Here is a 12,351-nt window from a genome sequence, read left to right as displayed (position 1 = left end):
GGCCTTGGTAAGAGAGGTGACCAAGAACCAGATGGTCACTCTGGCTGAGCTCCAGAGATCCTGTGTGGAGATGGGAGAAACTTCCAGAAGGACAACCATCACTGCAACACTCCACCGATCTGGGCTTTATGGCAGAGTGGCCAGACAGAAGCCAGTGGCCAGAACTCAGTGAAAGACACATGAAAGCCCGCTTGGAGTGTGCAAAAAAGCACCTAAAGGACTCAGACTGTGAGAAACAAGATTCTGTGAGCTTTCACCACCCTAAGCTTGGTGTTGGCTGAACGGTTAGGGTCGAGGGCTTGGGATCCTAGGGTCCTGAGTTCGTATCCCGGCCAGCTGTTTAATTAACACCAGGTGGGGTTCACTCAGCCTGTCATCCTTCCGAGGTCGGCAAAATGAGTACCAACTCACCGGGTCCTCTCTCAAGGAGGTTGGTGGCAGGATTTGCACTTCGGCCACCGTAAAATCACCTCATTCCGGAACGCACACAGTGGTGTGTGTCAGGATGGTGCTGAGGTCACTTTGATAGTGTTGACTAACTGACCAACATATACAATAAACCAGTGTCTCAATGCAATCTCTTCCCTTCCATGGTGACAGAGCTTAGAGACTTAGAATACTTCAAAATAATTTAATACTTCCATTATTTGCTAACTGGTATCTCCACCCAAGTCATACTGTCCTCTTCAACTGAAGTATCAAAACAAGCCCGGCTACGCCGCTGTCAGACTTCGGTCTTGTTTTTACACACTTTTATTTAACTTCATCTGAACTTTTTGTTTGTTTGTCCCATTTCAAATACTTGAGCCGTTCGTTTTCTAGAATCCTTACGTCCTGGAGAGCTGGAATTTTGCTCACGGCCTTCTTTTCTGGTACATTTTCATGTATCAAAATTTAATATAAAAAAAAAGGTTTAAAACTTTTAAAAAATAAAAGTGTGTAGCCCTAAAACATGTTTTTTCGTTTACTTGTTATACAACCTTTAAAATCATTATTTTGTTTCAATTTTATTATATACTTTAACACTGCGTGGGGTAAGGTGTTCTCTAAACTCTCTCATTACCTCTGCCACTGAAGGTGGATGGAGGTTATGTTTTCAACTCTGTGTGTCTCTGTTTGTTTGTTTGTTTGTCTGTGAACAAGATATCTCAAAAGGTGGTGGACGTATTCAGAGAAAATATGGAGGACATGTTGGGTGTGTGACAAGGACGAATCGATTCGATTTTCATGAAGATTCGAATCCGGATCCAGATCAGAGAATTTTTTTTCAAAGTGATTCTTCACCATTGAGTGATCGGGCCAAAAACGATATGTAGCACGATATCACAAAAAAGTTGTGGACGAATTATGATAAAACCTGGTGGATGAGTTGGGTAAGTGAAAAAAACAAGCCGATTAGGTTTTGGGTTTGGTCCTAATCCAGATCCAGCTGATCGGTGGATAGAAAACGTAAACTGTTCAGCCTGGCGGAGGTATGCTCTCTACCGAGTGGCCTTGTAGTTGTGAATGAAACGGTTACAATATCGATCAATTATCCACCTTCCCATCCCTCTTCTCCCCACCACATTTCCCAGCCTTATTCCATGTATTGTCCTTTCCTCATGCACGTGGTGATGGATGTTGAAGATCCCTCAAGGTTTTGAAAAGAGTACATATTATTCTAGAAATGGTCACACCCTGCCCCGTTCTCCTCTTGGGGTAGCAGTACTTGCATGATGGAAGTACGATGGCATGATATTCCTTGTGCGTCTTTTATGTGCCTTATTGTAACTTACGATACCACTGAACTTGTATTTCAACCTGGAAACCTGTTTGATTACATCAGGAGACTTGAGCAAGTCATATTTTTTTAATCTTCAAAAACTATATTGATGAAGTTATTACCATTGCTGGAGGAGGGCATTTCGTTTGGTTGCATTTGTTTGTTTGTGTCTGTTTGTTTGTCCGCACAGAATGTGAGTATGCTTTTATCTGCAATCGTTGGTCCGATTGACACAATTTTCACCATAGGGGCACCTCCCCTTTGTAGATTTTAAAAAAATTAAAATGATGACGTCATAGGTCACATGATACAGGCCCCATCTTGGAAAAAACTTTGCACCTCCATATCTCTGAAACTGCTCCATGGAAAAAATCGAAACATGGCTCTTTGTCAAGTACTCCCATATTCACGTTGTCATTGATGCCTTCGCTATGACGTCGTAATTAGACAAGTAGAACGCCTGATCAGATCAGTTTGAAATTTTTTGAGCGAGATCTTCGCAAAAATTGTGGGAGAATTAAATTGATGATGTCATCGGTCACGTGGTTTGGCAGCCATGTTGGATTAAACATAAATCTACGTTGTCAATAAACCACACAAACACAGCAGCGAATAAACACCACACAAATACGTCCCAGCGAGGGTCTACAATCTCTGATTGCTCTTTCTTGTTCTGTCGTGTAATATGGTTGCTTGGGTTAATTTCATCTCATTAGCCTTGCCCGTTTCCCCAAGGACGGAAGAGACCATTGTCAGACGGTATGGTGTGGTTTACGTGCTGGGGCGTGGTTTGTTGTATCCGCATATAAAAAAAACAAAAAAAAAACCGCCTACTAAAAAACCTAGACTACTGTAATATAGATCGTTCATTCTCTGATCTACTGTAGTCTATGTATCCAATTGAGGCTGTGCGTTAAATGCTCAGTGTTGTTTACAATGATTTTGAATACGCTAACCCTTTTTTGTGGCTGGCATTTTTGTGTGACACATTCAAAACGCACGTTGTGCACCTCACTAGTATGGGCATCTTGTGTGCATTGCCTGTGAGGCTGTTCACATTTGTTAGATTTGAAGACACAAAATGTAAACTTGCTGTGAGGGTGAAGGTGTGCGGTGGTATGAGTGCTCCAAAGGTCATGCATGTGAGTGGGAAGTCTAACAAGAAAAGGTGTGGATAGTATTTCGTAGGAATAAAACAATTTGGTGTGGGTGGGTGTCAAGGGAGTGGTCGATAAGGAATTCCACCTTTTTAAAATACGTTTAATATTTGTTTGTATGGCTGTGCAGATACAAATTGCTTATTCTTGGAGGATTCTCCATGAGGCACATCACTATAAGGGAGTTGTGCCAATTCAAATCCTTCCCAAGGTAAACCACACTTGGTTTACCTCATCCAGAATCACGGCTGCAAGCTATCCCATTTACCTTTGAAAGTTTTCACATTGCGATTGGTGCCGGCTTTGTGCCTCGCGTCGCTCCAAATTGGGCAATTGGACATGGCATCCGGCCCGGGGCCCAAGGGGTCCACGCTTTTATAATCTCGCTGCCTTCAGGTTCTAACCGCTGCGGCGCGGCCATCTATCTGCGAGATGTGAACTCCAAATGGCGGCTTCGAAAGTGATCCCTGGACCCACTGGGAAGAGAACGCGGTGGTTATTCGGGGTGTAGGATGTTGGAACGAGATTTAGTACAAACATTGGGGGTAGGGCAGCTGCGGCTGGTGCGTTTTTAAACCAGCGCAGCCACCTAGTGGTTGCCTGGAGGAGACTATCCTTTATATGCCATGTGGTTGCGCTTTATTTAATTTTAAATTGTGTTTTTTTTTTTGTCTCTCGCCCTGTCTACACAGCTCGACATTTTTACCCTCGTGTTACTCGCCCTCTTTTGTCACACCAAGCAACGTCATGCCATTTCATGTCGCACGACGTTGCAATTCCCCCTCGCTCATCACACGCAGTCCTTGCGTGGGAGATCGTGAACGTTGTTTGAAAGAACCCAACTCTAGTCCAGTTGACAAATACGGAAATGAGAAACCGCATTCCATGTTTGATTGAGTGTGATATCTCCGCAAACTTAACTTGTCATGAGGGAAGATGGTGCGGCTCACGAGTGGAGCTCTTCTTCTTTTTATTTGCTTATTTATTTATTTATGATCCTCCATATTGTGGAGTCTTGGTTTGGGATTGGAAAGATGCTCGTTTCGGTTCTGTTGTACAAAAAGGTCATTCCCAATTCTTGATGCCCTGCACTCGGTATCTGCCAAGAAATATTTAATATATATACTGTATTTAATGCGGCAGGTGGTGGAATTCCTTTCCACTACACACCCACTGGAGTGGCTGTTTGATGGGAGAGTCATTGTACTCCATGTCACGATGCATCTATTTTACAGGATCATAATGGCGAGGAATTTTCATTCTCGTTCTCTCTGTCTTTCTCCTTCTCTCTCTCGTAAACAAACGCATGCCCCGGCGAGGCCTTCTTAATGCTCTGTCTTGTCTGACTTGAGTGAGAAATAGGCTGTGGCTATGTACACGCTCATCATTGCTAACTATACTTATTTTCTGGATGAGATATTTTTAAAAATACAACATAAAACATGACAAGACAGGATTTTAGAGTACATATTATTCAACATATATGTTGTCCGCGTATATCTTATCGGGTAATTTGGTCCACGTATATGGACCGAAGTTGGTACAATGCATCAGGACAGTAAGGTATCATAGGGTTGTGCTCTCTATCCGGATATGCCCCCCATATTGGAGGTAAAAGGGGGGTTTGCCCCAAATATTGGTATTGCATTCAAAAATCTTGTCAGAAACTGACAGATCCAGATCAAACTGGCCATGTGGCATCATGATCATTACCGAAACCTTAACAACGTACGACATATATGTAATACCCAATCTCATATATGTGGGTATCTTACTATAATTCACCAAATGTCTGTCCGTCTGTTCCCAGGTACCGCAAAATTGGCTGAACCGATCGCAACGAAATTTTGGGTGGGTAATCCTGGGACCCCCTGCCCTGGAGTAAAATAGGCGATATTGTTTTTCCAATTTTCCAGTTTTTCAAACACGATGGAATAATATTTACCGATATGAACAGTGATGTGGCTTTTATTTAAATTGTACAAATACTGTTTCGATTTTGATGATTTGCATGTGATATGATTTAACGGATGTTTATATGAATCCTTTAAAATAAAAAAGCCTTCAATTTCTGATATTTTGCCTTTTCATGTGGGCCTCCAAATTGAAGCCCCACCCATAGGATGGGTACCGTTGCTAGCTATATTGATAGGAATGAATGAATGATCGTTTTTTTAAGGCCATTTTCCCCGCTAGAGCAGGGGTTAGCCTTGCGGGCCCCATGACAATCATGGTTCCCTGTTTGAGGCAATGTTTTTATGGCCGGATGCCCTTCCTGGCGCCAACCCTTAGTCGCCTCTTACGATGCGCAGGGATACGGTGTACCTATTCTAAACCGGGGTACACACCGGGATCATTCATCCCAGCAAGCTGGTACTCAATTTGCCGACCTCGGAAGGATGACAGGCTGAGTCAACCCCCCTGGCGTTAATTCAGCGATCGACCGGGATTCGAACCCAGGATCCTAGGATCCCAAGCCGGCACCCTAACCGCTAAGCCAACACCAGGGTGGGTACCGTTGCTAGCTATATTAATAGGAGGATACATTTTAAAAGTACTTGAATATCTGATATGAAGATTTTAGTGCACCCCCCCCCACCCCCCCGGCCCAATCCCTCCCCCGACAGTACCCACATAAGATGAAACGTGGTCCTCATTCACTTCGATGATGATGTCTCCTGCAGACTATCACATTGTACTTTGACTGACAGCACCATATGACGTCACGTATCTTGTAACACTATCTATTTAATATCGTCATTTGTCACTCTCGTTGAAGTCCTGCATAGATTGATGTTGTTTTAAGACTCTCGCTGGATCGATCTGTATACCATAAACTGCTAGCCTGTGCAACGGTTTCCGTAATTGGTCCATTAAATCCATAAGATTCACTTGCAACCGCAATGTCCAGCCATTTTTGTCGATGGTGCGCCAGGTGACACAAGATTGTCCACATTAATGGGCACTAACAACCCGTATATTAAAATACACTCTAACAAATTAAATGTGTGGTTATGCCGACAGCTGCCTGTACCAATGATAATCAAATCTCAGGCATTTTATCCTATGCCCGTTACAGTTGCCGTTACGTTACGTTTAAGCATGAACTCTCAAATAGTCTCGGGATTAAAAAATGGTTTCAGTATTTACATCCAGTGCAATGGTTACAGAGGGTTCCATCCCTGGGAAGTCACCAGAGTATGATGTAATGTGCCTCGTCCGCTTTAAGCTCCGATTCTGTGCACCCCACAAATGTCTCCGCATACTATATGTACTATCAAGTTGCCTGTGCCCACATGGGATTCCAAACGGAGTAGGGATGGAGATGGCAAAAATGCAAATGGCGTTTTCTGTCATTGAGCTGGCAAGCGGGGGGCACCAATTAACATTTATTGTCACATCTGATGCCATTTAAATGCTCTAATGGTGGAGATGCTCCATTTGAAACTGTTTGGTCGATATATGGCGTTCTTTGACGCCTCGAGTCCGTAAATTTATTTTCTATTTGTGTCAAAGCCAGTGATCAGTTACAACTTAATTGGAGGATACATATTTGTGCTCGGGTTAAGTTACGTTACAATTGGTATAACGTATAATACTAATGTTCTCAATGTATAAGGTGCCCCTTAAATAGGTACACATTTTAGGTTATTTCTCATCTTTTTTTTTTCCTCTGAAATAACCTCATAGTGGGTCATGTGTCCAGCCGTCCCTCCGTACATACCTGTGTCTGTTAACATTTAACTAAAACATCTCACAAACTACCCGACCGATTATGGACCAAATTTGGTACAATGCATCAGGACAGTAAGGTCTCATAGGGTTGTGCTCTCTATCTGGATGTGCCCCCTATCATGGAGGTAAAAGGGGGGTTTTGCCCCAAATATTGGTATTGCATTCAAAAATCTTCTCAGAAACTGACAGATCCAGTCCAAACTGGCCATGTGGCATCGTGATCATTCCCTAACCTTAAGTTGTTCTCCCCATGGTCGTATCTCCCCTGGAAAGGGGGCCACGGGCTCGCATACTACATGGCTGATAAGGACCAAATTTGGTACGATACATCAGAACAGTAAGGTTTCATGGGGGTTGTGCTCACCATCTAGATCCACCCCCAAAAGAGGCTGAAAAGGGGGGTTTTGCCTCAAATTCAGGTAATTCATTTTAAGATCTCAGAAAACGTGGGAAAGTAACAGTCTGTGCCCGACTGCGCTATTTTTATTTATTGAATACCTCCTGGAGTACCGGGCGTTGCCCGGGTGGGGGGGGGGGGGGCAGGAGAGTGGGGAAGAGGGGAGTGAGCGTGAGGAAGGGAGTGGGGGGAGTGGAAGGGGAAGGGGGGGAGAGGGAGGGATAAGATATACTACATATACCTACATCTTTTGAGGGGGGGGGGGGAAGGTGGCTTTGACAGGCCCCTCCATTTTGTGGGAGTGGGGTAAGGGAAGCAGGAAAAATTTACCCATGCAAAGAGTCCTTTAACCTCAGTGTTGCCCAGGTAAAAAAGGAAATTGTAATACCCTCTGCCACCAATACCAGGTGGCGCTACATTGTACACCTTTACATAGATAAATTTATGCCCCTCTCCCTGTCCCCCACACCCCCGAATGAGGCCACGGCCACATAGCCTATGTTACCCCCCAGACAAATTTGTATTTGTATCCCGAGTAAAGTATAAAAGCGTTTATAGCTGGAGTACCCGGCGTTGCTCAAGCGAAAAATAAACATTTGAAAAAGAAAAAATTTGACATATTTGAAATGAGGGCAAATATAATGGAAAAGCAATTACATCCAAATCAGAATCCATCACAAATGTCAAATCATCATTTTACCTTTTCGTTGACTGTATGCTGCTGATTGTGCCATTGATCACGTTTCTGAGTTAAGTATCATGTGTTCAGGAGGAATAAGAAGCCTTACCACCAACTTCGACTGCTTCTGGAATAGTTTGATTGTTTGTATTCAAATGTCTGGAGATTGTTTTGTATTTATGTATGCGAATGTGTACTTGTATATAACTGTCATTAATCATAAAGTCTTTGGCACTATCGAGCGTTTTTTATTATTATTTTTTAAATAAATTTTAAAAAAACAAAAACTTTTTTTGCCTAAAACACTCCCAGGCACTCAATGATGAACCTCTGAAAGTTTGACGAAGACCCATTCAGCCATCTCTGAGAAAAAATGGGAACTCAGACGAACGGCTCTCTTACTGTATATCATAGAAAACAAGAATGCACAACTTTCCAGTTTAATGTGGAATAGTTTGAGTCATGTTTGAAGTTTTGATTAGTGCTGTCACATCAGACAGATTTGTTAACATAGACCATTTGAGCTAGATGGTCTAACGACTCCGTGAATGCCAAAACAATCTTACCTTTTTAGTGCAATCTTGTCGCTCCAAGGACAACCCAAGGATTGCTCCAACCTAAGCTTAAATTGGTGGTGAAATGTGCGGGAGGAAAAAGGCACGAAGACACTTAATTATAATTAAAATGTTTTTAAAAAAACATACGAGGAATGAGAGAAACAGGACGCTATAAATAAGTGTGAAACAAATCAAGTGGTTGAGTTTAAAAGGATCGAGCAGAAAAGGAAGGAATTTTTTTTAGCTGTTGTTTTCATCAACTTTAGTTTGTTGGAATGTTGTTGACAATTATCAGTCGATTTTTGTTGGGAAGTTTGCTGATGACTATTTCTCTGTTTTGCAGGCATCAGCTGTGTATAATATACACAGCAATCGCAAGCAGGAAAAAGCTGGGGTGCGTGACGTGACGTGGCTCTTTGCGGAGTGTGTGGCCTAAAGACGATGTGCTAAGCATGATTACGTCTGAAATTCCAGTTCCAGTGCCACCGTAAGTATTGTTGCTGAACATGAACATTCTTAATCCTGCTTTTGTGCAATTTCATGGTGTGGGTGGGAGGAGGATTAGGAGCGTGGGAGGCAGGTTAGTGAGGTTGAGTTGAATGGGAGTGCAGGAGAAAGGTGGTTTTGGGATGTGGCCATATATACAAAGTGAAATACTTCAGCTTTCCTCTGTGACATGCAACTCAAACAAATAGTGGAAACAAACTTGTGTGCTTTCGCGTGTTGGCCATTGCATGCAGCAATGACGTCAGCTCATGGTAGTTGCATTGGTAGCACCAGATGACATTTGCTGACATGAGCTTGTTTTGGTAGAGGTTCAGGTGTTTGTTTACATCCCATCCCAGGAGGCAGCAGTATGAAAAAGCCACACCTGTGCTCTTTTGAGAAAGCGGCTGGAGTAACGAGCGGTGTATCTCGTTGCTCCAAAGAAAATACCCACCTTTTGAGGCCATCTTTCCCCGCAGAGCAGGGGTTGGCCTTTTTCGGGCACCGTGGTCCCCTTTTTGAAGCGATGTTTTACGGCCGGATGCCCTTCCTGCCCCCAACCCTGTTAGTCGCCTCTTGCGACACACAGGGAATTACCAGTGAACTGGTACTCAATTTGCCGACCTCAGAAGGATGACAGGCTGAGTCAACCCCTCCTGGCGTTAATTCAGCGATCGACCGGGATTCAAACCCGGGATCCTCGGATCCAAAGCCAGCACCCTAACCGCTCAGCCAACACCAGGCTTTATTGCTCCAAAGAATGAAGCATGTAAAACCGAAATCTAGCCATCTGAAGATTAACACAAGTTCCTAGTTGGGAATCAGCTTATTCTTGTCACCTACCAACACATTCACCAAGTTTTGTCATACCCCTTCCACAACTTCTTGAGATTTCATGCTTTATATCATTTTTCACTCTGTTTCTCAATTGTGAAGAATCAGTTAATAATATATCGAATTCGGATCTTCAACAAAATGTCCAAAATGAACAACAAATGTTCAATTTGTCCTTGTCACACACCAAACCTGTCCACCGGGTTTTGTCCGGATCCATTCATAACGTTTTGAGACATCATGATCAATGACAGACAGACAGACAAACAGACAGGAATGAACGCATAACTCCACCCATCTGCAGTGGCAGAGGTAACAAAAGCAGGAATCTGGGTTGGCGATGTAATGCCCCACTATTTACTTATGTTTTCACATACCTACAGCAGATATAACATTACCTTCAGTGCAATGGTATGGATACTTTATTTGCAATGTACACGTAACGTTCAAGTTGAGGTGTGCATGTATTCACTGGTATAATGTAAGGTAACATGTATATTGTTAGATAATATATTGTGTGTGAGGTGTGTGGAGGTACAATGGGTGATGGTCGAGGGCACAGGAGGTGAACAAGCTCAGACACAGCAAGAAGAGGATTGAAAACAAAAAAAGGGGGAAATGGGATGAAACCGTTATGGAGCAAGAAACAGAAAATAGAGTGGCGTGGCGGAATAGGTGAAAAATGCAGTGATTTGGGAAGGGTTAATGAGGGTACAAAAGATCAGGAGTATGTATGGGGGGGGGGGGGGGGAGGTTAACGGCTATCTTGAAGCCCTGGAGGGAAGAGCGAGGTTGAACAGGTTGAGGGAGTTTGTTTCACAGGCAAGAGAGCAATTGTATGAGGAGTCAACCTCCTTACCTCTGCCACCGGAGGTTGACGGAGTTTATGTTTTCATACCTCTCTGTACGTCTGTCTGCTTGTTTGTTTGTGAGCTTGATGTCTCAAAGAGTTATGGACGGATGCTGACGAAATTTGATGGACACGTTGGGTGTGTGACGAGGACCAATTGATTCGATTTTGGTGAATATCCAGATCTGGATATGAGAATTTTTTTATTTTTAAGTACTTCTTCACCATTGAGAGACGGGGCCAAAAACAATATATGGCATGATATTTGGAACAGTTATGGACAGATTCGGACGAAATTCGGTGTATAGGTTAGATTGACAAGAACAAGCCAATTAGATTTTGGTTTACGTCCAGATGCAGATCCTGCCTAAACTGTTCACCCTGGCGAAGGTATGTGCTCTACTGAATACTTTTTTTTAGTTTTTGGGAGTGTTACTAGAAGTGAATTATTGGCAGAATGTATGTGCCTTTTAGAAAACTGAGGGAGGAGAGAGAGATGGTGGGGACGAAACACGGGAAGGGCAGAGGATGCAAGACCAGAAAGTAGGTTGGGGAAGACAGAAAGGCCATCACCCTGTCTGTGATGTGGGAGTAACAACCCCAGAGATCCAGCTTTATTGTGGGAGATTCCAATGAAGTTGGGGACATTTGACTCCACGGCTTCAAGACATGAAAGTTGTGAGGCCAAAGCACCAGCGAAATGGGGAGAGCACGACTCCATTGAGCGGCCGATGAAGATTTAGTTGGTTGTTTGGGTTCGGATTTGCCTTGAAAAGATTTGGCACTGCAGAGGATCCCCGACGGCATCTGATTTTGGAGGCCACTCTTGCTGGAAGGTCAGTCCAGGCGAGGTTTTGACTGATGGTGAGGCCTCTAAGCTCAAGGGCCGGATATATTGGTTTTCGTCACAAAGGAATGGTGTTTTATTTATTCATTTAAGTTCTGCATAAGTGTGCTATCTTATTTCATAAGAAGTTTAAATGAAAATTCCCCAGAGAATGTTCTTGTCAAAGTGCAGCTTCTACACCACCATTGTGATGAAGTGTGCTTTGCCCATATTTGTAATTTGTGCATATTGATGTGACTCGTCCTTCTTTAAGTGCACGAGTTGGCCATGATATATTAGACCGGACTGGACAAACAGATAAAAACACTTGCATTTCAGCTTTCAGGCAAGCTTGGGCCAATTGTACATTTGTTGGTGTACACATTTGAAGCCCATGTGCTTTTTTTGCTGCTGTTGAATTGCAATCACACTGGTGTTTTGTTTTGACTAAAGTTCTTTCTTGAGATGTAAAACTTGTCAGGGAAGGCAAGGCACTTGATTTCACTGTTATTAATAACTTTTCCCCCAGTTGTGTGAGTGATGTCTCATAGATGTTTTCATTGTACAATGCGGAACTCTTTTTTCTGCATTTCATGGAATGCATGGGAATATGGTTCCAACAGTGTAATTAAATACAATTTAAAATGTTCTAAGTTGATTCATTTGCAAATGTAATTGCAGATAATCACATTTTAAAATCATTTCAATTGGATTTAGATTAAAATCAAAGCCATTACAACCACTTGTTTATTTATTTATTTATTTTTACTGGAATGGTGACCGTGAACCTCTGTGCCGCACCAGCACTTGCTGCAAGAGCTGTAACCAACAGGGGGTGCCCACCACACATCCACATTGTTTATGTACCTATTACCATTTAATAGAAACGTTAAATTGTACCCAGCAGGATGGATATGAACATTAAAAACGCATTCCGACTCGGTTGGTTTGTGAAGGACACTTGACTAGAATGCTGATGTCATAATGCAGCGTCAGCTGCTATACTGGAACCATGCCATCACTCAACCTACATATGCTTTAGAAGCATTTTTTATTTTGACGAATTGT

At 42.9% G+C, this 12,351-nt stretch overlaps 1 protein-coding gene across 1 annotated transcript in view; it reads left to right on the top strand.

The window, feature by feature from the left end:
- LOC137432878 (cohesin subunit SA-2) overlaps positions 1 to 12,351 on the top strand; it is a 287,468-nt gene that overhangs the window by 190,226 nt on the left and 84,891 nt on the right. The window contains exon 2 of the mRNA XM_068125155.2: positions 8,631 to 8,774. Within this exon, the coding sequence (XP_067981256.1) occupies positions 8,740 to 8,774 (35 nt within the window). The 5' untranslated portion in view covers positions 8,631 to 8,739. The remainder of the gene's footprint in view (positions 1 to 8,630; positions 8,775 to 12,351) is intronic.

The sequence above is a fragment of the Myxine glutinosa genome, chromosome 8 (genome assembly GCF_964187855.1).
Source record: "Myxine glutinosa chromosome 8, kmMyxGlut1.1, whole genome shotgun sequence".
NCBI classification, from domain to species: Eukaryota; Metazoa; Chordata; class Myxini; order Myxiniformes; family Myxinidae; genus Myxine; species Myxine glutinosa.
The sequence above is the reverse complement of the archived record's forward strand: the minus strand, read 5'-3'. Positions and strand labels throughout refer to the sequence as shown.